This window comes from Athene noctua, chromosome 11 (genome assembly GCF_965140245.1).
Source record: "Athene noctua chromosome 11, bAthNoc1.hap1.1, whole genome shotgun sequence".
NCBI lineage: Eukaryota > Metazoa > Chordata > Aves > Strigiformes > Strigidae > Athene > Athene noctua.
The window spans coordinates 14,124,183-14,151,049 of NC_134047.1; the positions used below are offsets into that span (position 1 = coordinate 14,124,183).

A 26,867-nucleotide genomic window follows, 5' to 3' on the forward strand; every position below is an offset into this window, starting at 1 on the left:
CGCTGCAGATTATTTTTGTAAATGCTGACTTGTTGACTTTGCGGTCATAAAAGATTTTCACAAGAAACGTATCTTCTCATCTCCCTTATTTTTCACTGATAATTTAATTGCCAACTCTGTGGAAGGAAAGAGATATAATAAGGCCAGCTCAGATGCTTCTTAAATACTTGCTTTAAAGGACATGATTTTTTCCCCCAGCATTATCAATTCTTGTAACATTTGACTTGAGAATTATCCAGTGCTCTTCCAGTTCCCATAATCAAGCCACTGAAAAATCTTAGTGCTTATTTGAAAATAAGTATTTTAACAGTTGTCTTTTATCAGGGGAAAAGCTTGAGAATGCAGCTCAATGTTTAGCGCAATGTTCAAAACGCAAAGGAACAAAAATAGATAGCAGCTTTAAGTTGACTCGCATTAAGGTCCTGTAGGTTGGTAACACCCTACAGACAGAGCGTTTGGGTTTGGAGTTAGACCTTGAGGAGAGGCTTTTGGATGTGGACGGACAAGCTCTGCAGGCCGTGGAAGCATCTCCTCCTCACCCCCAGCACAGCACGCTCCCACAAGCAGCCCAGCAGCGCTGCAGATGCGCCCAACGATGTTGCGGTTGAGCCCCAGCCCTTCAGGCTCCTTCCACACCTTTCCCAGGGCGGTTTGTGGGTGAAGATCTTCCCACAGACGTGGATTACGCTGCCCTGGACACACGTGAGAAGCGCAGCCGTTCCTCACCAGGCTGTTTACAACCTCTATCCAACCTGCCGTTCAGCTGGTACCCCAGATCGGCTGCCTTCACCCCCAGGGCTGGGAGAGGCGAATCCCCACGGGGTACAACACCGCAGGCCCGGCGGGGCGGCCTGAGGCGGGCAGAGCCGGCGGCAGCTCCTCGTAGCAAGGTAGGCCCCACCACCCGCAACGAGGCCGCCCGTCCCGCCGCGGGCAGCGCCGCGCTCCCGGCCCGCAGGGAAGGGCCAGGGCGGGGACAGCCCCGGGCAGGCGCTAGGACCCGGCACCGGGGAAGGCGCGCGGCACGACCGTCACCACAGCAACGCGGACGGTGCGACGCACTGACGTCACTTCCGTTTCAGCGGCGCTCCGCCCCCCTGGGGGCGTGCCCAGGGGCGTGGCGTGGCGGCGGGCGAGGGCCATGGCGCTGTCGCGCGCGGAGCGGTGCCTGGCGCGGCTGCTGCGGCTGCTGTCGCGCGCCTGCCTGGCGCTGCTGGGGCTCGTGGCCCCCGCGCCGCCGCGCGCCGTCCCCGCGCCGCCGCGCGCCGTCCCGCCGCCGCGCCGCCCGCTCCTGCTGCTGCCCGCCCGGCAGCTGGCGGCGCGGCTCCGCGCCCGGCAGGTGGGACCGGCACCGGCACCGGGGCGGGGGGCGAGGGGACAGCGCAGCCGCGGGGCCGCCGCGTCCCGGGGAGAGTTTCGGTGGCGCAGGGCGTGCCGGTGTCGGGGTACCGGTGGTGCCCCGCGTCCCTGCCCGGTGTCCCGGCCCCTCGGAGGGACCGCCCGGCGCCCCCCGCCCCGCCCTGCCTGCATCTCACGGCGGTTTCCGCTTTGTTTGGTGTTTTAGGTGACGTGCATCGAGGTGGTTGAGGCGTACGTGGAGAGGACCAAGGAGGTCAATCCACTCATCAACGCCGTCGTTAAGGACCGGTAAGCCGGGGAGGAGAGGGGACGGTTGGCTGCTGCCGCCGCAGCCTTCCTCCGGGCCTCCCGCCGCCTTCCCAGGCCAGGGTGCTGCATCGCACCAGGGGGCACAACGGTGCAATACTGTGACGGTACCGGGTGTTCCCGGCCGGGTGTGGAAGCAGCTGGTTCTTGCAAATACCGTGAAGAGCTGGGGAAGGCTCATCTTCCATTGCCAACTCCTGCTGTGCACTTAGTGTCTGCCCGCCCTGCAGGGATACCTGCTCCTTGCCGGTTCTTTGAGACCATTCCCACCGGTTGCTTCTTTGCAGGTTTGAGGAGGCCCTGCAGGAAGCCCGGCAGGTCGATAAGCTGCTTTCTGAGGGCCCTGGCGATGACTACCTGGAGGAGAAATTCCCCTTGTTAGGGGTTCCCATCACCGTCAAGGAGGCCTTTTCTTTGCATGGTGCGTTTGCCCTTGCTACTCTGCATCTTTGCAGCTCATGACTTGCTCCTTCTTGGCCATGTACTGCCCAGGGCAGGGTGCTTGGAGAGAAGCAGCTTCCCTTTGCCTAGTCTGCACCCCCCTCTGCCTGGATTCGCATGTCTGTTTTCGCTTTTAACGCCCAAATGCTGTGGGGGTTGTGGTGCCTCAGAGAAGCAGCCCTCACTGGGGATCTGCTACTCACAGACATGGTCCCTGTGACCTGCTGCCCCCAGGGTAATCTCAGGGAAGCTGGTCCTGACACCTCCCTCCATCTGTCAACCTTGGCACTACAGGAATGCCCAACACGTCTGGCTTGGTCAACCGCCGCAATGTGATTGCCACCTCGGATGCCACAGTGGTGTCCCGGCTGAAGCAGGCTGGTGCCATCCCGCTGGGGGTGACCAACTGCAGCGAGCTGTGCATGTGGTACGAGTCCAGCAACAGGGTCTACGGCCGGACTAACAACCCCTATGACCTGCAGAGGATCGTGGGTGGCAGCTCAGGTGAGCCCCAGCACCTCAGCATGGTCCTACATGAGCAGCAAGTTAAAATGCAGCAAGAAAAGAGTTCCCAAGTCCTCTCTGCACACTGTTTTAACTTTTTGTTGGGTTCCTGCAGAGCTGACGGGCCTCTTACCCGGGCAGTGCAGTAGGCCATTTGGAGGTCCAACTGCACTGCACCTCCCAGATGTTACACCCAGCACCACTTTGATTCACTGTGTCTCACTCTATGTGCAAACAGCACTGCTGGTGTAGCACTTTGACAGAGAAATCCCTTTGGCACCACATTCCCCAGCTGTATCCCAGACATCACTAAAGCTGGGGCAGCTCTCACCCCGTCTGCATGCAAAGGGAAGTGACCACTGTGAGAGGCTCCTACTTTACTGGATGATTTGCACTACAAACCTGTGGGGTTTTGTGCTGTATTTTCTCCCATGCAGGTGGGGAGGGCAGTGCCCTGGCGGCTGCCTGCTCCGTCATAGGTGTGGGCTCCGACATTGGTGGCAGCATCCGGATGCCTGCCTTCTTCAACGGAGTCTTTGGCCATAAACCCACGACAGGTAAAGCAGGCGTGGGGATCTCTCCTCCCCAGCAGAAATGCCAGAAGGTGGAATGTGAGGTGTGGGAGGAACGTATTTGGGACACTCCTGTGCTTGTGGCTGGTGGGATTGCTGTAAGGGGACAGGCAACTTCTTGCACGGGACAAGCCTGCTGTGTGGGCACAACCTGGCTTTGGCAGTGGGAAGCTGTTTTGTGGCAGAAGGCCAAGTGCATGGAGGTGGGAGGGATTTTACCCCTGGTATTGCATCCTCAGCGTGGGATGTTTTCCCAAGGTCAGGATCTGCTGCTGGGGCGTTTCCCTGGCAGGTGGTGTCCCAGCTGGGTGCTTTTCCTCCTCTCCCCACCCCATGTACCTTGCCATCAGCTTGCAAGCGCTGCCGATGTGTGCAGTCCCAGGTGTCGGCTTCCCCCGGACATGGAGGCCGCCCTCCTGCAGGGCTTGCCCCGGCTGGAGGCGATGCTCGGGGGGTGCTCGCGGGGTGGTACCCAGCATCTCCCTCTGTGCTCTCAGGGGTGGTGCCCAACGACGGCCAGTTCCCAAATGCTCGAGGGGTGCGGACCAGCTTCCTGTGCACGGGGCCCATGTGCCGCTACGCGGAGGACCTGGAGCCTATGCTGAGGGTCATGGCTGGTCCTGGAGTCAACAAGTAAGTTGTTCCTACTGCTTCAATCTGCTGAATTGGTCTCGGCTACTTTCTGGCCAGCACAGCGAGTTAGTCCTCTTTGATACAAGACACATCTGCACCACGCAAATTGGTTGTTACTGATTTCCTTCCTTCACCCCGGCTTCAGCAGGACCCTTGCAGCTAAGGCTGTCCTTCCCACCACCCCCATGCCGCCTGTTTGAGCAGCTCTGGGGAAGAGGCAGCTGTGGTCAGCTGGGTCTTCCTCACAGGAAGACTTTACCTGTGAGCTGCTCCAGTCAGCACTGTCCAGCACAGCTCTTCCCTCTTGGGACTGGCATTTCTTTGGGGTTTTCCATGTGCTTTTTCCTGTTCCTGAATGAGTTTCCATCCCACACCATGGCCCCATTTGATCTCTTCATAGGTCTGTGCAACCAAGCAGTCTTTTATGTGCATGTACCAGTAAGGAGTGGAGATGGGGTCGACCGGGCAGGTCCTGCTTCTCACTGCAGCCTGCACGTGGTTACTCTCTCTGTTATCACTTTCATTTCTCCATGGCTCTTGGGCAATACCAACCTTGGCCATGGCCAGTGTCTGTAATTACAAGGTGCAATAAATATGCAGAACTAGCTGGGACTGATGGGGCAGTGAGCAGCTGGATGGGTTGTGGACAGCAAGTGTTTGTCTTCAGGGAGTCTCCTTCCCCCCCTGGTTGGGTAGAGCAGGGTGTCCTGAGGGCACATTAACAAGTGTGTGAGCAGCTCTGGCAGCTGGGGAAGAGCCAGGGATGGGCTTGTGAGCAAAGTACTCTTCCTTTCCCAGGCTGAAGCTGAATGAAAAGGTGTCACTAGAGAAAATAAAATTTCACTGCATGGATCATGATGGCGGGTCCATTTTTGTATCACCTGTGGACAAGGAGATCTTGCAGGCTCAAAAGAAGGTATGAAGGAATGGAGGTCAGCTTTCACTGGGGTGACCCTGGAGATAAAACCTGGGGAGACTAGTTCAAGGAGTCTCTTGGAGGTGAGATGAGCTGCTCTGTGTGTGGCTTCTGCAGAGGCTGGTGGGATGGAGGGCTGCAGCACCGCAGAGGCAGCCTTGAGCCCTGGTCCTGTGCTTCCAGTGGAAAAAAAGTGGAAAGATCTTTTTCTGTGTTAAGAAACAAGGGGAAAATCTTGTGAGCAGCTGCAGATGCCCTTGCCAGCAGCACTCATGTTGGAGTGCACCAGGGTGTCCAAAGTTTTTGGCCCAATTTCCATTGCAGTAGCTGTATTTTGTTTTCTTGACATCTCTTGTCTATGTTACGGAGACCTTCTGGCAGCACATCGCATGGCAAAGAGATGGCTGTGAGTTTGCAGTCTTCCTGGGGTTGCTGCCTGGCATTTAGTCATACAAAGGAACTTTCTTGGTTTTCAATGAAATTTTCTGTGCTGCTCTTGCTGCTCTTCTGGAACATCACTGAGGGTGGTGTGGAGGGCTGCTTGGGGAGCTCCAAAGTTGTTATTGGATAGAAGAGGTCCTGCTGCTCAGGGCGGAGAGGAGCAGGCAGGAGCTGCAGCAGGATCACCTGCACAGTGGCAAAGAGAGCTGCTCCTGGGCTCTCTTCCCGTCCCTGCTTTCCGTGACCGCAGCGCATCACATCCTTGTGGAAACAAACCCTTCCTGCTCTTCCCCTTAGGTGGTGGAGCACCTTGAAGGCGAGCTGGGGGTCCAAGTTCAGCGTGTGTCAATCCACAAGATGAAGTATTCTTTCCAGATCTGGTCAGCCATGATGTCGTCCAAGGACAGCGATGGGCAGGTGTGTCAGACTGAGCTAGCAAAGGCACAAATTCTATGGCAGCAGGGAAGAATTGGCTGTTTGGGGCCAGCCGTGGAGAGCTGTAGGATTCCCAGACCTGATGAGGGGCTTTCTCTGCTCCGTTTTTCCCCCCTGTCCTCCTTTCATCTCTTTCTAAAGCTACACAGCGTCTTCTCCCTTGCTTTCCCATGAGATGATGACGGGGCTCCCAGCAGAGGAGCAACATGGTTGAGGGAGGGAGAGGCCTTTTTAACATCTTGTTGACCTTTCCTGTGCAAGTTGGTAAGTCAGCCAAGCAGGTAGTGTCCTGCCTTGCTCTTACGTCTGTGCTGTGCCTCCTGACATTGTAGGTTGGGATTAATACCCATTAGGATGCCAGGACTGAGGCGGTAGATTAGTAGTTTTTCAGCAACAGGCCTGCATGTTTATTTGTTCCTTGAATTGTAGCCACTGTGCCATACTCTGTACCTGCAATGAAGTATTTTGTAGCAAAAATAAACTCTCAGGAGTGATACCTTGTGCATTCTGCCACGCAGGCAGCTGTGGAAAGTAAGCCATCCCCATCCTTCTAAGAAGGGCATGTCTGGCCTCCTCTGCCTTCTTTTTCCTGATCCCACAGCCATATAACAGCATTAAATGCCTCAGGAGACATTATCTGGAGCATCATCCCTTGCATCATGTCAGAGGAAGGGTACTGAAAGGTGCTGCTTTTTGGAGCTCTGCCTCCACAGAGCAAGGTCCCCTTCTTGCTGTCTCTGTCAGGGAAAGATGCTCCTGCAGTTGCTCTGGATTAGTGTTAGAGCTGTGTAACACTCCTGACAGGCATCTCTTGTCTGAAAATTGGAACAGCGTGCGTCAGGATAATTGGACAGCTGGAGATTTCGCTGTCGTTTGTCAGCCTGTTCTTCCCTGTTGCGCACTAGTCAATCGTGCTGATGGAGGGAGTATGTGTGTGTGTTACAGGAGGCACAGCTATTCACGGACCTGCTGGGGGATCACGGGAAACCAGTGTGGCCACTGTGGGAGCTGATGAAGTGGCTTGTGGGGATGTCTTCCCACACTCTTCCAGCTATCGGTAAGGCCGGAGGAGCCACAGGGTGTGTGGAAGCAATGGTGGGGCGGGTGAGTTGTTAAATGAAAATAGCGTCCTTCCAGTGCCCCACAAAGGGACTCTAGATTTGTACTGGACAGCTTCAGATTGTTTTTTTGTAATGACATTTGGTGTATTCAAGTCAAACACATGCTCAAGGGGGAGTTGACTGGATCTTTGATAAAGGGGATTGTGTATCCTGGGAGAAGTGAAGACAGTGGAGCTGCAGGTGGGGATTGCTCCTGCTGTGAGCCCTGTCAGAGCTGCTGGGGCTTATATGGAGCCAGTCAGGGATCTGCACCGATCTCATTTCTTAGCAGCAGATACCAGAGAACTCTAATTAGTGCTGACGTGCTGCTGTCTAATGAGTGCTGATGTCACTCTGTCAGCTCTGCTCAATCCCAGTGGCTGGAAAAAATAGAAGCAACGGGCAGGCTGAAAGCCGTTCTCTTGGCAAAGATGGAGGGATGTTGCTGGCTGGAGGGGGGACTTGAGGGGCCCCACTAGGAGCTGAAGGATGCAGGCAATGGCAGGCAATGTGCTTTCTAGCTTGCTTCACCTGTGATTTGTTCACTCACTCTCTATTCCTGTTTGTATCCTTGCCCTGCAGCCCTTGGGCTGACAGAGAAGCTGATGAAACTCAACCCTGGTGGTAATGCCAAGCTGGTGAGCATGGGGAAGAGCCTGCAGGAGGAGATGGAGGCCTTGCTGGGGCCAGATGGAGTTCTCCTCTACCCCTCCCACCCCACCATAGCTCCCAGGCACCACTCCCCCATATGCATGCCCTTCAACTTCGCCTACACAGGTGAGCTGCTCTGACTCGCTGCTGGGGTGCAGGCAGGGGTTGCAGGCATGCCCTCACCCACTGCAGCAGTGCAGGCTGGGAGTCAGGGTATTTTACCCAGAGTATCTCCATCGCTGACAGTGGGCTTTGCAGTGCAGAGGAGTGTCTAGCTGCTCCAGAATGTGGGACAAGGATTATGGTCATGCTTTAAAACTGTGGCATTTGTACCTGCTGTCCACAGCAGGGCAGGTTTGATCTCAGTGCTGTGGGCTCACACTGTGGTTTAGCAGGCACTCGGGAGCTGCTGCGTTTGTTGAGGTACAGTTTGGGGCTCTCTATGTGGCTTTCCCACAGCTTGAGTGTCTTGATTACAGTGCCATGTTGCAATGCTGTCTGGCTTTGGAGTAATGGAAGGATGGTGCCTGGGGCAGGAATGTCCCAAAGCAGATCGTGGCATGCCACAGCGAGTGCCACATAAGTGTGTCATCACTCATGGGTGCAATTTTCATATGTGATATGCGTGCTGGGAACCTCTAGCCCACAATGTCCCCTTGTCATCATGTCTCTGCACTGCCTACCTTGACAGCACGGCTCCAGCAAGGACCAGCTCCCAGGAGCCTGGTGCTGTGCATGGCAGCAGCTACCTACCTGGGGTGGGAGAGCCAGGCAGTGAGGTGTCCCAGTTGCTGTGCTTGCTCTGACGCAGCCTTCTCTCTTCCAGCTATCTTCAACGTCCTGGGCTTGCCGGTGACACAGTGCCCACTGGGCCTGAGCAGCGAGGGCTTGCCACTGGGCATACAGCTGGTGGCTGCCTCCTACAATGACCACCTGACGCTGGCGGTAGCCCGGTATCTGGAAGAGGCCTTTGGAGGATGGGTTTTGCCTGGGAAAATTTAGCCTGGGCTCCTGGCACTGCAGGGAGGCAGGGATGGAGATGGTGGTACCCAGGCAGGCACTGATGCCTCATTCTGCCATAGCACTACCTGCTCCATCCACACCCTTCCTGGTGCCTTCCTGGGAGTGGCTGGCAGTGCCTCCAGCCCCTGGGGAGGCTGGGCTGTTGCTGCTGGAGTCGTATCCTCCCTGCAGCACCCTTTGCCCTGAGAGAGACCTGCCTTCCCTGTGGCCCTTTGGGAACCCCAGTGCCACAGGCCGGCAGTAGGCTGTCTGTGTCCTGCCTGTGGCAGGCATCTAGCTTCTCCTGGGCATGGAGATGGCATCTCTCTGTACACTTGCTGCTTTGAAGATGCTGAGTGAAGGCTGGGGAGAGGAGGTGCTGCCAGACCGCTCGGGGACAACTGCCCAGAACCACCCTTGGAGCCCCTGGGTGCATCCATACTCTTTGGCCTTGCCTTGCCCACAGGACTCGGACTGCACCTGGTGCACCACAGGCTTGCCAGCCTCTGAAACCTCCCTGAACTGCTACAGGGTTTCACGCACCCTCTAACCAAAAAGGGAGAGGGGCTGAGGGTGCTGGAGGCAGCCGTATGCTTGTCTCGCTGGGGGTGCTTTGTGGAGTGGATGGTGCTGGGCTCTACCTGGTCTGGAGCTGATGGGCAAGGGAGAAGGAGCTTTTGCTCTTGTGAGCTTTTGACAGCACTGGAAGAGCTCTTTAAATGCTCCTCTGCATGTGCTGAGACAGCTAAAGCATCTCCTGCCTGTGTCGTCTTCCCCTTCTGTTCCAGAGGATCACCCAGCCTGATTGGTGTCCCCTGCCACCCGCCCTCCCTGGCCTCTCTGCCCCCATGAGTGGTCGCAGGCAGAAATGTGGGCAGCCGGCTGTTCCTGGGGCAGACAACAAGCATAAGATGTTCTCAGTGAGGGTGGTATTAAAGTCTGTCCAGTTTTCTGCCGGCTGGTTTCCTTGTTCCCGATGGCTGTGCTGTGCCAACTGCGGGGCTGCTGATGCCCTGGCACCTGCCCTAGCACCACTCATGCTGTGGGATGTGCTGAGGCTGCTGAATGCTGCTGGCTAAGGGCATGGTGCAGGGACAGCAGGGAAGGGGCTGGCATCTGCCCCAAGGGTGGTACCTGACCGCTGCCAGGCTCTTGCATTAAAATGCCTGGACTCGCAGTGTCTGCTCAGCTCCTGGCAGAGCTGAAGGGAGCCAACGAGCTCTGGTGGTGCCAGGGTCAATGGCTCTGTTAGACTTGGGGTGGTCACACAGAGTTACACTCTCGAAAGGTGTAAGCCCTGCTTCTTTCTCTCCCCAGTGGGCTGCTAAAGGCCTGGGGCTCCTAGGGTGATGCGGAGCCATGTGCAGGTTCCTTGGGGTCTCTAGGGCAGAGCAGGGCACAGCGTCCCTGTCTGTGCACCCAGCCTGCAGCGCTGATGTTGCCAAGGATAAAACCTGCTGTTGGCTTTGTGGGGATGTCCTGCCACGTGTCACTTACTCCTGGTCCTGGCCTGATCCCTGTGCTGCTGTCTTCTGTCCCTAAACACTAGCCATCCCTGCAAGGGGGGATGTGGCTGCTGGGTGCAGCCAGGGTGCTGGGGCCAGGCTGTGTCTCGCCACTTGCTCACAGAGGGCACTGCTGAGCCGGCTAAGGGCAGCCAGCCCGCGGAGCCTGCAGCCAGATGAGACACCGTCAACAAGGAAGGAAGAAAGAAAACCAACCTGACCCAGGAAAAAGGGCACAAATCAACAAATCCAAATCACATGCTGTGGGACGTCTCCCACAGCTTCCCAGCGCCGTGGCACAGAGGACGTGGGCCTGTCTCCCAACTGGAGAGAGTCTGTGAGCTGGGCAGACCCTGCTGATGCTTCCAGCAAATGCTCTTGGAGTCTAACGTGGGATTGCTGAGCTGAAGGTGGCTGTGTTTAACAGAGCGTGGTGGGCACAGATGGCAACACCGTGTTTGCTCTAGCAGGTTCCTGTTATGGCAAGCGCCAGATGAGCCACTGCGTGGCCCAAGGTAGGGGCAACCGTCGGTGCTTCAGGGTGGTGTGGCGATGGGGGAGGAAGGCGAGGGGATGGATGTGTGGAAGAGAGAGGGTTTGATGTCTGCAGTCTCAGCGAACAGGATAGCCACTAAACTATATTTTTACAGAAACCGCAACATGGTGAGGAGTGCTGGGGTTTTCTCTCTGTCCAAGGTGAATGGGGAGTGTGTGTGCTGGGTCAGCAGGGTGCTGACAGGGACCATGCTGCGGCCACCATCGCCACTGCAAAAGCACTGGTCCCCTGCTTGCTGCCATCTCCTGTGGCAGGAGCAGCCCTGTCCCTGCAGACAGGCACCTGGGTCCCAGGGTCTCCCTAGGAAGCTGAGTTGCTGCTCTGCACCTCCACAAATCCGGGGAGCGGTGCTGGGGGCCATTTCTCCCTCTGCGGAGAAATACCTGCTGTCTTCGCCAGAGGCCTGCTGCAAATCCAGGAGGGCTTGTGCTGGCAACGAGGCAGGGGAAAGCCGTAAACTCACTGCCTGCACTTCAGCTCTGGCATTTTGGAGGTCTTGCCTTGGGGCTCGGAGCCCTTGCCCACACTTTGCAGCTGCCTATCCCCACTTGTTGGCTGCTTCTTCCTGTTTCCAGCTCTGAAAGATTGCAGGGGACAGAAAACATGGGGAAAGCGTTTTATACACGCCTGCCAAGGTGATCATGCTCATAATGTTAATGCAGACTCAGTATAAAACGAGAAGAGTGAGAGGCAAGGGGTGGGGGTAAGCCAGCCCTATGATGTCCAGTGCAGTCAGGGAGATGGTCCCACCCATCTGCCTCTGGAGGTGGCCCCGGGCTTTCCACCTTCACCAAGGGACATGTCCCCATGACTGGGAGCTCAGAGTTGGTGGTCTCAAAGCTCTTGCACATCTCTCCCTGAAGAGCAAGGTTCCCTCCATAGCTGGCAAGAGCAGGGAAAAAAAAAAAAATCACCTGTAGTTGAGTGGTGGGGCAAGGCCAAGGAATTACTGGCCAGGTTTCAAAGAGAGGAAGGCAGTGGGGTGGCAACACGGCACAGCACTGCCCCAGCATCACCCTGGGGACTGTGCAGGGGTGTGACACGTGTGCCTGGTACCAGCCTCCGCTGTGGCTCATGCAGACTGCAGTCTCTATTTGGGGCACAGCACCCCAAGGGGGTGCCTCAGGGTGCTTTGTTTTGCCTGGCTGGGTACCAACATGCCGGTACCCTTCCTGTCCTGTGGAGGCTGCGGGAGGGCTGGGAGTGTCACAGCAGCGGTTTCACCAGTTGTGCCAGTGTGAGTCATGCCTGGAGCAGGGCTGAGTCACTGCCAGAGCCGTGTGAGCATCACGCCAGAGCTTTCTCAGACCCTTGTCCCTGTGATACCATCAGTGTGACTTCTTGCTGCCTTTAGGGAGGGATGAAACACCACAGGGGACCAGCTAGAGGTGGGTGCAGCAGAAGGTCCCTGCAGCATGTGCACTGGGGCCACTCTTGTTTAACATCTTTATTGATGATCTAGACGAGGGGATCGAGTGCACCCTCAGTCAGTTTGCAGATGACACCCAGTTGAGCGGGAGTGTTGATCTGCTCGAGGGCAGGGAGGCTCTGCAGAGAGACCTGGACAGGCTGGAGCCATGGGCTGAGGCCAACTGGAGGAGTTTCAATAAGGGCAAATGCCGGGGGCTGCCCTGGGGCCACAACAACCCCCAGCAGGGCTACAGGCTTGGGGAGGAGTGGCTGGAGAGCTGCCAGTCAGAGAGGGACCTGGGGGGGTTGATTGACAGCCGGCTGAACAGGAGCCAGCAGTGTGCCCAGGTGGCCAAGAAGGCCAATGGCTTCCTGGCTTGTTCAGAAACAGTGTGGCCAGCAGGGACAAGGAAGTGATCTTACCCCTGTGCTAGGCACTGGTGAGGCTGCCCCTCGATTCCTGTGTTCAGTTTTGGGCCCCTCACTACAAAAAGGACATTGAATGACTCGAGCGTGTCCAGAGAAGGGCAACGAAGCTGGCGCAGGGTCTGGAGCACAGGTTGCACAAGGAGTGGCTGAGGGAACTGGGGTTTTCAGTTTGGAGAAGAGGAGGCTGAGGGGAGACCTGAAAGGGGGTTGCAGAGAGCTGGGGATGAGCCTCTTTAACCAAGTAACAAGCAATAGGACAAGAGGGAATGGCCTCAAGTTGCCACAGGGAAGACTTAGACTGGATATCAGGAAGCATTTCTTTCCAGAACGGGTTGTTGGGCGTTGGAATGGGCTGCCCAGGGAGGTGGTGGAGTCCCCATCCCTGGAGGGGTTTAAGAGTCAGGTTGACCCAGCGCTGAGGGATGTGGTGGAGTTGAGAATAGTCAGTGTGAGGTTAATGGTTGGACTGGATGGTCTTTAAGGTCTTTTCCAACTGAAATGATTCTGTGCCATGTCAGAGTGTGGTATTTGCCTACTGTCCCTGTGGGCCCTCTTGCCACCACAGCCCCAAGGGCACCTGCCCCACTGCTGCTTCAGCCCATCCCAGGGGCAGCAAGGGTGTCTCCACTCTGCAGCTGGCACCTGCATGCCACGGCTGGACACACAACCTCTGTGTGCAAGGCATACCTGCAGTGGGTGTCACTGGCCACAGCTTTGTAAAAAAAATATTTTCTCTAATCCCAGATTCCAGCTGCCTGTCGTGTTTGCTGGTGCCAGAACAACTCCGGCACGCCCGTCCTCTCACCACCGCACCCTGCATGGCAACATAGAGCTGGGGGCAGATGGATGGGGTGCAGCGGGATGAGCCCTGCCCTGAGCCTGCTTCTGTCCCTGGCCAGCTGCACCCTGCTCCGGGGTAAGTCCAGTGCCGGAGCTGCTGCAGCGGGCTGGGGGCTGGCCCTGGCTGCAGTGGCGGGGAGAAGCACAGGGACAACTCTCAGACCTACAGAAAGTACCTTCCAGGCAGGAGGGGACCAAGTGATCTTCAAGGTGTGATAGGAAAGAAAACTCCAGAGTCACCAGCAGCCATGTTGGGGTGTCCGTGCCTTTTGTGGGACCGCAGAGAGGATGCTCCAGCGTGTGCAGGAGCTTCATGGGATACAGATGCTGAGCACTGCTCTGGTAGCCAGCACTTGCCTAAGTCTGGCAGGGAGTTCGTGTTTGCCTATGTGGGACTGAAGCTGGGAGTTGTAGGGTTGGAGGGAGGTTCCACAATGCCTACCCAAGGCCAGGATACCCGCACAGCCTGGGCAAGTGGTGACTGACCAAGGAGTTGGGCCCCTGCAGAGCAGAGTGATGTGCTGCCTGATGTCCCTCTGCTTCCTCCCTCCCCAGGCACACTGTTGCCTCCACAGGATGTGAGGCTGGAGGCACAAAACTTCCACATCCATCTGCGGTGGGAACCGGCCCCTGGCTCAACCAGTGGTACGACATACCAGGTGGAATGGAGGAGACGGTAAGTGAGGTGACGGGGATGAGGGGACAGAGGTGGATCATCACCCCTGCACCCTGGCAGAGGGCTGTCAGGGACCCCCAGTAGCCAGAGGATTAATTTTTATTTTTTTTTTCCCTTATGCTTAAACAGAATTTCCTGTATTTCAACCTGTGCCCTCTTCCTCTTGTCTTTTCATTGGGTACCGCCAAGAAGTCTCCATCTTCTTTACCACGTTGATAAGACCACCCACCATAAGCCCCCCTCTTTTGAGGCTAAGCAGTCCCCACTCACTCAGCTTCCCTCATACCACCAATGCCTCAACCTCTTGGTGATGTTTTTGGCCCTTCAGTGGTCTCTCTCTGGTGTGGACATGTTTCTTCTGTAGCAGAGAGCACAGGTCAGGGTGCGGCACTCCAGGAGCTGTCCCACCAGTGCTGATGAGAGGGGACTGGACTTGCTGCCAAAGCTTTTCCTAATGCAACACAGGATGTTGGTGGCAAACATTTGTGCTCTCCCGTGCTTTCCACAGACAGGATGGCGATGGCTAGGCAGCCTTCCTTTTTGGCTAGGAAGGTGCCAAAAAGGAGAAATCCCTGCATTTTCTCCATGGGCAGAATCTCTCACTGGACCAAGGCAGATACCTGCTGGGGGAACAGCACCGGCTCCTCCTGGGCATGTGAGCTGTATTTTGACAAGATCCATGATATCTACTGGGCAAGGGTGAGAGCGGTGGCCAGAGGCGAGCTGTCCAGGTGGGCCTATTCCAGCGAGCTGCAGCCGTACAGAGACAGTAAGAACCAGATTGTTCCTTCAGCTGGGCTCCTGCTCTTCCCAGGGGGGAGGATGGGGAGAGGGGTCCTTGGAGAAGTGTACTGGGGCACAGTGGGAAATCTTATGAGGATACTAGTGGGAAGAGTGCCAAAAGCAATGACTGGAGGAAAGACATGGGAGCAGAGCTGCTGGAGAAGGGCTGGGTGAAGAGCAAGGGGACAGAGGAGTTAGGTAAGGACCACGGATGGGAGGCTCCAGAGACACCAACATGCTGTGAGAATTAGGGTCACAGGAGAATGCAGCGAGGTGGGGTAGGAAAGAGGATACCCCCTCAGGCCTGCCTTTTAAAAGCATCCCCTGTTTGTCCCTGCCATGAATTTGGGAGATGCTGGGTGAGGGTATTTTTGTTCCAGCAGAATAAAGCTGGTACAGGCTGATGAAGGCAGGAGTAGTCCCTCCAGCACTGCTTTTGCCCTGACACGTTCTTCTTCTCAGTCACAGCCTGGCTGTCCCGTCCAAAAAGCCTAGTTGTCTTTTGGAGGAAAGAAAAACTTTAGGACCTTCCCCTAACCCACCTCATAGGGGGTTATCACTGAACTGAATGAATGAACTGAATGTGCCAGCAGCTAAAGTGGGATGTAGGTTGGCTGTTTGGATTCCCTTTTTCATTCCCTCTGCATCCAACTATCATGGAAATAGATGCACTTAGCTAAAAGAGCAATTGCTGCACTCCTTGAGTCTCTAGACCATTGTCTGATGGCTCAGAGATGAAGTGCTCAGCAGAAGGGAGCCAGAGGTGCTAGCAGATCTGTTCTGGCCTATGCTGGTAGGACTGGAGGCGGCAGAAGTAGTGCTGGCTGCCACAAAGACATGATGGCTGATGTTTCTAGAGCTGGTTTCACAGCACGAAGTGCCATCACTCTAGATCTGAGGAAGTCTCTGTGCTCTGGGAGTGGGATGTCCAACAGAAAAACATTTCTAGAAAAACAAGATGCCTGCCTTCTGTTTTGAAGAGCTTAATTTTCCTCCTCCGTATTTTTTTCCTTTCCTACAGCAATTGTGGGCCCCCCCAAGTTGTCCTGGCTGCTCCAGGATCACATCCTCAGCGTAAATATCATCATGCCACTCACTCCCTACCGAAGCAAAAACGGCTCTTACAAGCCAGTTGACCAAGTTCTGCTGAAGCTGTGGTACTGGCTGTGTCTGTACGAAGGGGATGTGCTTGTCCAGCAAGTATGTGGTGGGGTGGGCAGGGCTCAGAGTGCACGGGACTTGCAAAAGCTTTCCTGGTGCATCAAAGATGCCCGTTTCCACTCACACTGGTGTGGTAGTGCCTGTGCCTGTAGAGTTCCCCCAGCCCTGCCCTCACCCAGCAGTGCAAGTAGGCGTGAGATGCTTGCATTCCCAGTTTGGGGCTTGCAACCTGGGGGTGGCAGGAGATCCCTCTCCTCCTCTAGATTACATGAATAAGAAAAACCTGTAACAATTTCCATTCATATGAAAGCATGCAGTAGGTGTTTAATGAGATGCTCTGGGAGCCGAACACTTCCTGGGGTGAAAAAACAAGCACTGGATGTGCTTGAGGAGCAGAGAGGGAGGGTCTGTGCTCCACACCATGGAGCAAATGAGGTGTCAGGGCTGCACTGGGGAGAGAAGCAGCACACAGACCCCACCTCCAGCCACCTTGGTCACACATCCCCTCTGCTTCTAGGTGCCCTGCAAACAGAGTGGGGAGGAAGGGCCATGCACCTTCAGGTTCCTCAAGCCCAGCACACAGTACTGTGTCCGGACGGTGGCTGCGGACATGGCCAAGGAGCAGAGCCGGGAGGCTGAGCAGTGCATGGTGACACCAGCAGGCCCTGCAGGTGGGAGGTCACTTGCTGGTTTAGCTGCTGTGGTTGCATCTCAGGTCCTGCTTGTGGGATGGACATGTGGAGGTGTGAGTCCCTCACCGCCTGAGCCATTCTGGTCAGGGTTGGTGGCCCAGTAACACCCTGTGGGGACCTGTCTTGGGGAGATGCTCTCTCGCCACCTGCCTTGGGCTTGCACTGCATCCCCTTCTCGAACATCCCAGCCTGCCACGGGGACTCTGGTGAAGCGTTGGCATAGGGCGGGCTAGGGGGGATACCACCTGGGGTTCTTCCACCCCTCAGCCTGTTGTGACCTCCTGGCAGGCTTTCCCTGGGTCGTCGCTGCTGTGCTGAGTGGTGTCTTCCTGCTGCTGAGCGTGGCCGGGCTCTGCTTCGTCCAGCTGCACGTCTTCCCCCGCCCCTCGGAGATGCAACTCCCCAAAACACTTGTGAGTGAACAGTCCCCTTCCAGCCTCTGCCCTGCGTGTGCTGCAGCCAAGCCAGTGTCGTCTGCATTTGCAGAGGGCTCAGCACCTCCTTCATTCCACCCCTTGCACCACCAAACCTCTCTCTGTGCCTGGGTCCTTCCCCTGCTGTCTGACCCACCATACGCCCAGGCCTTGCTGTGTGGGAGAGGATACTGGTGGGATGCATCAATCAGTCATGGGTCACACCAGAGGAGTGTCAGGCAGCACATAGCCTGCAAGCATGGCCCCCAGTGTTAGGATCCTCCTGCTTTAGGCAGTTGGCTTTTCCTTGGCTACATGCCCATCTACAACAGGTTGAAGAGAAGAAAGAGGGGAAGAGAAGCAAACAGTGGGGCTATTATCCTGGCACAGTCTGGCCTGGGTGAGGTGCAGCCCCTCACCTCTCTGCCCTCGAGATAAATGCAGCCCTAAGGCTCAGAAAGGCTCCCAGGGCTGCAGCCCTGCTGAGCTGATCCCAAACATGTTCTGGGCTGGCAGGACAGAGCCCTGTGGAAGCAGCCACTAGGACAGCCTTTCTCTCCAAGTCCCAGTTCCCCTCTGCATCTCAGTTTCCCAGTGCTGGGGGTGTGGCAGCAGCCAGGGCTGAGCAGCCCTTTGAGCTCTCTGGGGACAAAACCAACTTGCTAAGCTAAAGAAGTCTCCTATGCCAGCGTGGAGAGGAGGTGGCAGGCTGCTCCACTTGCCCTGGCCCAGATCACGGTCAGAGTCCTTTGCTTTCCTATTCTTCTTGGCTTCTGCACAGGGGTTGCTTGTCTCTGAGCAGGTGATAACTTTTCCATCAGCCTCTGACAGCTGGAGCATAGCTTGAAAAGCAGCAGAATTATAGCTTCTGTGACCATCTCCTGGTACCAGAGCCCCTGTGCTGTAGTGAGAAGAGCCCTGTCTTCATTTCTCCCCAGTGTGAGCACAGCAAATGGGCTGTCCAGGACCGTTCCCCAGGGTTTGTGGTTCATCAACCCCAGGCTCATGGAGGTTTCAGCAAGCTGAGGCTGACTGCTTTGCTGCTTGTTTCCCAGCAGGCTCTCCTGAACAGGGACCTGAATGTGACCATCGCGGTGCCCACCCTTGAGCTCAGGGAGGACTCGCTCACCCTGCTCCTGCCAACATTGCTGCCCTCCCACAGGGCACCTGCAGCTGAGCAGACAACACCCACAGTGCAGCTGCTCCTTGGAGAAAGTCTTTCCCAGGACATGAGTGGCTACTGTGCCAACGGGTTTGGGCCAGACTGCTGCAAAGGAAGGGACCCATCCTGCACCCACAGCCAGCTGGGGCATGCCTTGGGCTCCTGGGTCTCACTGCACCTGGAGGAGGATGGGAAGGCACATGATGGGGATGATGTGCTGGAGCAGCCGCTGCTGGTGGGACCGACCAGAGACAGCGGCGCAGGTGACAGGGACTACCAGACATCTGAGACATGGCTCTCCCTGCACCTCCAGCTTTATTCTAAATGCCAGTGCCCAGCCCCGGGAGCAGGCAGCTGCCTTCCTCTGCCCACACTGGGCAGGAGCTTCAGCCAGGAGAACCTGCAGGAGAGCCTTGGCATGGCAGGGCACTGGATTCCACTCAGCTCTGTGAAGCTGCCAGCCAGCAAGGAGGAGGGTGGAGGGCAGCTTGTGCATGCTCTGCAGCCCCTGCATGGCCATGGGACTGAGCCACAGTCAGGTGACAGAACCACACAGCAGGGTGACCTGGAGGAGGCAGCATCAGACATTTCCCTCCCCAGCCCTTGCCAGCTGTCCCAGTTGCCCCCTGACATCCTACAGACAGCTGCCTTCTCCGGCTATGAGCCACGTCCCTGAGCTGACAGTGAGCCATAGCAAGCAGGTAGAGGCACGCCGGGAGCTCCCAGCACCTGGATGACAGCATTAAGGAGCTCGAGGTGCTGCCCAGAGCTGCCCCAGCCACGATGGCTGCCTGCTCAGACCTGCCTGTGCCTTGCTGGGGACAGGACTGGGGCAGGCTCACATGCGGGCAGGCACAGGCACACTCTGGGCACGGCTGCCACGGATGGTGAGATCAGTATCTTCAGAGCTTCCGTCTGTGGTTTTGGTGCTCTTGAACCAAAGCATAAGGGATACGTGCCAAAGTTGAAGCCCCATAACTCTTATTTATTTATCCACCTATATTTGTGGGTATGTGTGTGTACAGTGTATGATATATATACTAATGCAAATTTATGTATATACTCATATATATATAAACACCTCTTTAATGAAGGAGATTTTTTTTTTTACTTGTCTGGAAATACTTACTGTGCCTGGAGCTGTTTTTTAAGCAACATTAATTTATTCTGGAAAACTGGCTTCTGTGCTTATTTTTTCTGTGTTACAGAACCAACAGTGCCCTGTCTGAGCAATGTTTGGGAAAGGCACTAGGAAAACTTGGGGGTTCTCTGGGAGAAAGTTGTACCTGCAGCTGGTCTGCATGTTGCTGTCGTGTGGGAAAAAAGCTGGTTCTTCAGGAACCGTTGGATAGTTTTATTACTCCTTCTACCAGCGCTGGGGCAATTTACTTCTGAGGAGCCCTGCCCTGCAGTTGTCTCTCTGGGATGTGTTTGTGAGGCTGTGCCTGCAGCCACGGAGGTGAGGGGAAACCCTCTCTCCCAATGTCAGGCTGCTGTGCTTTGCAGCGGGCTGAGATTGGGGGACTACAGCTCGGGGGGACAAATCCAGGCTCCTGGACTCATGATATTTGGGAACAGGTGAGTAATTGGTGTCCAGCATCCAGGCATCTTGTGAAGGGGACAGGGGACAGCACTGCCAGCCTTGGGGAGCCTTTTGGGTAAAGCAGGGCTGTACAGGGCCACCTTCCAACCCCGTGAGTCATCCCTGACACCCCGGCTGTGCAACATCCTGGGGGTGGCTGTGCTCTCCCTCTGCCAGACCGTCAGCCTTCCTCTTCCCCTGCCACCACAGCTGACTCAGCCAGAGACCTGTAGCAACACCAGCTGTGGTTTTCTGGCACCTGAGCAGGGCTGTGGGGCAGCCCTGTTTGAGTGCTCCCAGCTTTGTCTCTGTTTCAAAGCAGGCAGCTGTACTTTGTGCATCTCATTATGAAAATCTCTCATAGTGATGATGTATTGGGTTTGTGTGGCAAGGTTTTGGTAGTAGGGAGGGTACAGGGGAGGCTCCTGTGAGAAGCTGCTAGAAGTTTCCCTTGTGTCTAAGGGAGCCAATGCCAGGCAGCTGCAAGATGGACCCACTGCTGGCCAAGCCCAAGGCCATCAGTGATGGTGGTAGAGCCTCTGGGATAATGTATTTAAGAAAAGAAAAAAAAATTCAGCTAGAGAGAGAAGTAAGAATACATGAGAGCAACAACTCTGCAGACACCAAGGTCAGTGCAGAAGGAGGGGAGTTGCTCCAGGTGCCAGAGCAGAGGTTCCCCTGCAGCCCGTGGGGCAGCCCGTGGGGAGGCAGCTGTGCCCTGCGCCCAGGGAGCTCCACGGGGGAGCAGACACCCACCTGCAGCCCATGGGGGACCCCACACCAGAGCAGGGGATGCCCGAAGGAGGCTGTGACCCCATGGGAAGCCCGTGCTGGAGCAGGGTCCTGGCAGGAGCTGTGGCCCCGTGGAGAGAGGAGCCCACGCTGGAGCAGGTTTGCTGGGCAGGAATTGTGACCCCGTGGGGGACCCACGCTGGAGCAGCCTGTGCCTGAGGGACTGCACCCCTCGTGAGGGAGCAGATCGTGAAGAGCTGCAGCTCATGGAAAGGTCACATGTGGGAGAAGATTGTAGAAGACTGTTTCCTGTGGGAGGGAGGGAGGAAAGGACCCCACCGGGGAGCTGGTGAAGCATGTGAGGAGTCCTCCCCGTGAGGAGAAGGGGGCAGCAGAAGCAACATATGATGGACTGACCACAACCCCCATTCCCTATTGCCCTCTGTCACTGCGGGGAAGGAGGGAGAGAAATTGGGAGTGAAGTTGAGCCCAGGAAGAAGGGGGGGCGGGGGGAAGGTGTTTTAAGATTTGGTTTTACTTCTCATTGTCCTACTCTGGTTTGACTGGTAATAAATTCGTTTTCCCCAAGTCAAGTCTATTTTGCTCATGACGGTGATTACTGAGGGATCTCCCTGTCCTCATCTCAACCCACGAGCCATTTGTTGTATTTTTTTCTCTCCCCTGTTCAGCCAAGGAAGAGGAGTGATAGAGCAGCTTGGTGGGCCCCTGGCATCCAGCCAGGGTCAGCCCGCCACAGATAATGTGAGGACATGTGGTGTATTAAATAGATTGATTTTTTAAAAAAAAATGAGAGAGACAGTCCCAAGAGCTGTTCGAAGGAACACATGTGTTATCCACATGCTGTTTGCTGCCAACAAATTTCCTGTCAGGCTCAGTTAGAATGAGAGTCTGATTTTCCTTATCTTGTTTCACTTTCTCTTTTTGATAAAATGAAAATTTGGGGTACAGGCATCTGCCATGATTTTGGGTCCCATGAAATGGCCTTTTTAATTTTCAGGTGTTTAGAAAGCAAACCAAAAGCCAAGCCAGAAGAATTCCCCCATGCTAAATTCAGGCAAATTTCAGAGGAGTTGAGGTTTTGAGGCAAACACAGGAGCTGAAACATTGCAGTCTGTAAATCCTTGAGCCAAAGGTTTCACGCTGACCTTCCCTCCTGCCATCCCAATTCTTATTTTTTCCCATCTTTCATTGTAGTGTCTGGTCACCATCCCCTTTTTGCTTCATACTCTCTGATGTGTATCAAGGTCACAGTCAAAACCCTACACCCATGGAGCCCTGTTTTGACTGACAACCTCGTCCCCAGCAGGGCTGATGGGGCCTCCAGCCCCACCACTGCTCCTGAAGGTCATTGCATGGTGGCAGTGAATTTGCGAGGAGCCATTCAACAGGAGCATTGGTCAAAACTACCCTGTTGCATGTGCCATGAGACTCTGGGAAGGAGCTGCAGCTTGAGCTTGAGGTCCTCCAGGCGAAGCGAAGAGCGTACATTGTGTCAGTCCAGCCTGTGCTGCACCAGCCAAGACCTGCCTGTTTGCTGGGAAGCACTGGCCCAGCATGGTGGGACTAAACTGGCTCCCACGGCCACCTTGGTGTTGGACGCTGAGCTTGTGTTGGGGCACAGCCAGTGCTTTCATAACAGCCTATCAGGTCTTTGAAGATCGAAAGAAAGGCAGCTCTTTTCTAAGTTTCTGGCTGGGTGACCAACACTGGGATTCCCGCTAGTGATTCAGGCAAGTTACTCACCAGCAGCAGGGACTCATCCCAGCCCAGGGGGTGGTTGAAGCAGCTAAAATGTCCCTGTTCTGTATGAAACAGAGATGTTCATGCAGAGTGGAAAAAGGCAAAAGGCTCGTGACATTTCAAGATGGCATTTTAGCAGCTGAAGTTTCCGAGTGGATGTGAAAAGGGGTTTTTTGTTTTAACTCAGAGGTGCAAGCAGTGTGTGGGGCTCTGCAGAGCCACAGCAAGAAGGTGCAATGCTCGCTGAGGTCCCGGCATGCCCCAGCAGAGACCTGCCACCACTGCGCACAGCCTGGGGTCTGGGTGGAGTGTGTCTGGATGGCACCCCGCTCCGCTCTGCCTGGCATTATGGATTGAGCAGCATGGGGCTGTGCTGGAGGATGAACCCAGACCCAGCCAAGCCTGTGCGGCAGGACGCCTGGCCGGGTCCCTCCATCACTGCTGCAGCACTCAGGCGTGTGCATGCACCTGGCTCCCACCTTGTGTTCACAGGCATCCTGCTCTCCCTCCGCAGCCTGGAGATGGGTGAGCCAGTGACAGGTCCTCAGGCATCCAGCCCAACTCCACAGCACCCATCATCTCGGGGGTCGGCCGTTGTTTCTCATGCTGGCCTCAGGCCCATGGCCACAACACCGTGCCTGGAGATACTTGGTGCGGAGGTTTGTGAAAGGTCTGACTCACCATGATCGATAGGCTTATTCCTGGCTGCTCTCCGTGCTGCTGGTGATGTTTTCAGCTTCTGCCGCTACCAGATCAAAGCAGTGAGAGGAATGCAGCTGAAAACACCTCTTTATTAGAAACATCAGTTTTAGGACTATGCAAGAGGGTATTTCTTATTACTAATTCTCAGAGAGCTGAACTGCCAGCCTGTAAAAGTATTGGAGAGCGGAAAATTGCTATGCGGGGGCTAATGGGACTTTTGCAGCTGCCACATAGGAAACATAGTACCTAACAAACACGAGGGAGATGGCAGCTCCTGAAATGACAGGGAAAAATTAAGCTCTAATATTTTGCAGGCTGCCAAAACAAAGGCAGATCCCTCTTTGACTTTGAAAACCACTGGAAGCAGAGATGCAGAAAGCAGCATCTCAGGCTGTGGCCCCTCTCTGGATCTGCTGTGGCCCTGTGCCCACCCTGGTCTGCCCACTCTCCATCCTGCCTGTCACTGCAGCTGCCCTGCCAGTGCTCTGGGACAGCCCAGAGCCACCCCAAATCCTTGCAGCCACCCCAAGCACTGTCCAGCATGTGCCTGGGTATCTGGCAAGGGACTGTGGATCCCCAGGCTGGCTGAGCAAGGCCCTGTTATCCAGCCACCCCTTTGCCTTTTTGATGGCTCTGTAGCTCCAGGTAGGTCCCCGAAGTGGCATGGAGCAGCAGAGTCAGAGCTGTCGTGCCAGACCCCATCCTTCAGCCCAAAGAGTCTTCATGATATAACAGGTCTGAGCTGTGACATGACCCAGGCCACTGGCTTCTGCTGCATCTCCCCCTGTAGTGCTGGGCCAGTGGGTCAGGAGGTGGGTGGTCTTAGCCGCTTGGCTTGGCTAGGAAGTCTATCGGGATGTGGGTGGGGACTGTGGAAGCCTCAAAAGCTGGAGACTGAGCATAATGTGTTTGGAGCACATGCATGGAGGGCTGCAGGGTTCATAGGCTGTAGAGATGTGAACTTTTTGGTTCAGACTTGTGTGATTTCTCCCCAGGCAGGAGTTTTCCTGTAGCTCAGCAGGTCGAGACCCAAGTGCTGAGCACCAAGGGTGATGGGGATGCCCAAGTCACTCCAGGGCCAAGCTCTGGGGCTGAAAGGTTGCAGAGCAAAACTGTTCCCACTTCTTGTGCTGGTCTGGGAGTGCCCTCGTCTGGGGATGCGTGGCAAGTGTCTGCATTCAGGAGGTGTCATGGGTGCCCTTCTGAAGCCGAGTTGACAGAGACACAGATCATCATAGAGGCAGCTTTGTCAAATGGTCCCCTTGCCCCCCAGGATGAACTCCCCTGTGTTGGGTGGAGGAACCTGGCAGCTTGCCCCTCCTCTTCCCAGCAGCAGGATCAGACAGGGTCTGTGAAATATGGCCGGTCCTTGTGCTGCCCATCTTCCTGATGCACATGTCAGGGGATTTCTCATCTGTGGACAAAGAATGGACTAGATGGCTCAGCTCAATGCCTTCCTGCTCCCCCTGCACAGCTCTGGGCACACTGCTTGTAGCTCTCTGCCCACAAAGACTGCTCATGCTCCCAGTGATACATGGCACAAGCAGAGCTGCCCTCTGAGCTGGGTGCACATCGTCTCATGGGACGCACACATGAGTTTGGAGGGGGTATCCATGCTTTCTCCCCATGGTGACCCTCCCTGGCCTGTGCTTCCTTCCCTGACAACAGAAGTGATGAGTCTGCCTCTGGGATTTTTCATTATATGGCATGAAACCTGGCATCCAGGGGATGGGAGCAGCTAGAAAACGGGTTAGATATGGATTTTTGTTAGGAGAAAGGTCTCAGCTGAGTGGTGTGTCCAATCTGGATGGATGAACATTTCACCTCATCTGTCTCCCAGTCTGACCAGTGCCTCACAGACAGAGATTTGCAGACAGAAGTAATGATCTCTTGTTAATGCACCTTCACCACATTATGAAAAATGAGAGCCTGCACCTGTGTGCAGACACTGTTGTCTCCCTGTTTTGTGGTCAGCAGGGTAGTGATCAGCCTCTTGGTTAAAAAACAGATGCTCTGGCTCCCAAGCAGCTTGTCCAGTCTTTCTCAGGAAAGGCTCCATGATGTCTCACCCCACAAGAGGAAAAGACACAAGAGCTTGAGAAACATGGATCTCCCAAGATTTCAAAGGGACTTTCCTTGTGGCACCTTTGAAGCAGGTACTGCTCAGCTTGGCTGAGCCTCAACACTGCTGGGGGTAGGAAAGAGTGCCAAACAAACATTTCTGTCTCCTCTCCCCCACAAATAACACCAAAGGTCCATTTGGGATTGACCAACAAGCTCCTGGGATCTTAAAATCTTCTTATGTCTGTCAAACTCCTCCCTGCTGCTCTCAGAAAGCATGACACTATATGAACAAGGGTGCAAGCTGCTGTCACGGCAAAGATGTCCCAGCTGAGGCCACCAAAAGAACCAGTTTCAGCTGGATTTCTCTGAATTAAGACACTGGCTGCAAGGCCACCATCACTGGCTACCTTTTTTTCCAGACAGAAAAAATGGGTATTTAACTCTAAGCCAAAACTACCCAGACTGCAGCACTGGCTCTGAAGTGCACCCCATTCATGTTGCTGTGAAGCTCAGTCTTAGTCCCTTCAGTCTGCAGTGACTTACTGGCCTGTATGTCTGCAGCCGAGCTGGGCTGAGACTACATCAATCATGCAGAGTTCACGGACACATGCCCTGGAAGGGCGAATTGCACCACCAGCCCCTGGGGTAAGAAAAGAGGCTCATCTGAATGTCAGCAAGGTCAAATACTGTTCCTGGAGGGAAATCTGGCTGCTGCCATCTGCAGAGGATGAGCCTCGCAACTTGCTGAGTCCTGTCATTAGGAACCTGGGCACCCACTGAAAATCAGCTCAGGATGCCTGGGTGGCTGAAGGCTTTGCCACAGCCCTCATGTTACCTTGACATGTGAAAGAAGTGGAAGGCATTGTTAACCTTGGGGAGAAAGATCATGCAAAAAGGAAGTGTGGATCCACAGGTTTTGTCCAAATATTGGCCCCATGTTCTCTTCTGATCCTCCTCCAGACCCCATCACAGGCATGGTTAACCTGTCCAGTCTTCCATAGTACTTCTTCCCCCAGCACAGCGCAGCCAAGGTAAACAGCAGAGCTTCTGAAAACTCAGCCAAGCATTTATCAAGCAACCTCATTCACAAGTGACAGAGATCGAACTGGGGGGGGAGTAGGACCAGTCATCTCCTGTCATCAGGATGGATGGCCAACCCAGTAGAAAAGATACCCACCTGATGAGAGTATATTGATCACAGAGAGCTGGAGGGCATAAAAGAGAATCGCCTCACACTCCCTCACTCACAGGGTCCTAGGAAATTCATCAAGGCTTGGAGAAGGAGAGAAGATGCCTTCCCAGAGGATGGTCATCACCTTGGTGCTGCTGTTGGGGGCTTGCTGCATCAGCACTTATCCTGTCTACCCTGAAAACAACAGTGTCCAAGGTAAGCACAACTGACTTGGGTGTTCATGCCTGAAAGCCAGGTGGGGTTTGTCACTGTGCACCACTTTTTGGCTGGCACTGAATGCTGGCTCAAACCATGTGGCTCGTATCTGGTATTTCGTGGGGGTTTGGCTGCTGCAGACATGCACAGCGGCTCAGATTCCTGGTATTTCTCTTTGGGCAGGAAGACCTTCCAGCCTGGGGAGGGTTTTCCCCAGTATTTTTAGGGGTAGTGTACATTCAGCAGGGTTAAGCCCATTCCCAGGATGACCAGGCTGGACAAGAGACCATCCTGTACCTGAGGACTGCTTTGGCTGTTGTGACCTGCAGACAGCAGAGTTTGGGTGATGTGTCCAGGTACTCTGGGACGACAGATAATGTTGCCCTGGGAATCAGCCAGCCTGAGACAAACAAACCATCCCTCTAAACTCAATATTCTTCTGACACCCTAAATGGAGATGAGGGAGTTGCAGCTCACATGCGGAGCAAGCGGTGCAGGCTGGGTGGTCCGGGATGGTCTGTGATGGGGCGAACACTGCTCATGGTCACAGGGCTGGTGCAAGCCTCCCCAACAGCCATGAGACCTGGCGCTGTGACACCAGCCAACTGCACTATGTGCCAGGGGCTTTGCTTCAGTGTGGTGCCCTGCTGTG

General features: G+C 55.3%; 2 protein-coding genes across 2 annotated transcripts; both read left to right on the forward strand.

The window, feature by feature from the left end:
• Positions 1–1,141: 1,141 nt before the first annotated feature.
• On the forward strand, positions 1,142–13,084 carry FAAH2 (fatty acid amide hydrolase 2). The gene is made up of 12 exons (XM_074915378.1): positions 1,142–1,339; positions 1,565–1,647; positions 1,953–2,086; positions 2,401–2,610; positions 3,048–3,167; positions 3,680–3,815; positions 4,614–4,731; positions 5,470–5,589; positions 6,553–6,664; positions 7,290–7,484; positions 8,185–10,380; positions 13,005–13,084. The coding sequence occupies exons 1-11, from the start codon at positions 1,142–1,144 to the stop codon at positions 8,358–8,360; spliced, it is 1,602 nt and encodes a 533-aa protein (XP_074771479.1). The 3' UTR covers positions 8,361–10,380; positions 13,005–13,084.
• On the forward strand, positions 12,721–19,005 carry LOC141964698 (uncharacterized). The gene is made up of 7 exons (XM_074915376.1): positions 12,721–13,176; positions 13,656–13,776; positions 14,370–14,545; positions 15,581–15,759; positions 16,238–16,391; positions 16,701–16,825; positions 17,881–19,005. The coding sequence occupies exons 1-7, from the start codon at positions 13,107–13,109 to the stop codon at positions 18,661–18,663; spliced, it is 1,608 nt and encodes a 535-aa protein (XP_074771477.1). The 5' UTR covers positions 12,721–13,106; the 3' UTR covers positions 18,664–19,005.
• Positions 19,006–26,867: the final 7,862 nt, after the last annotated feature.

Excerpts from the sequence above, each read along its gene's own strand:
- FAAH2 (XM_074915378.1), top strand. The coding sequence starts at position 1,142 with ATGGCGCTGTCGCGCGCGGAGCGGTGCCTGGCGCGGCTGCTGCGGCTG. Across the intron at positions 3,816-4,613 it reads GCTGGTCCTGGAGTCAACAA|GCTGAAGCTGAATGAAAAGG; the intron begins GTAAGTTGTTCC and ends TTCCTTTCCCAG. Across the intron at positions 4,732-5,469 it reads TCTTGCAGGCTCAAAAGAAG|GTGGTGGAGCACCTTGAAGG; the intron begins GTATGAAGGAAT and ends TCTTCCCCTTAG.
- LOC141964698 (XM_074915376.1), top strand. The coding sequence starts at position 13,107 with ATGGGGTGCAGCGGGATGAGCCCTGCCCTGAGCCTGCTTCTGTCCCTG. Across the intron at positions 15,760-16,237 it reads GGGATGTGCTTGTCCAGCAA|GTGCCCTGCAAACAGAGTGG; the intron begins GTATGTGGTGGG and ends CTCTGCTTCTAG. Across the intron at positions 16,826-17,880 it reads TGCAACTCCCCAAAACACTT|CAGGCTCTCCTGAACAGGGA; the intron begins GTGAGTGAACAG and ends CTTGTTTCCCAG.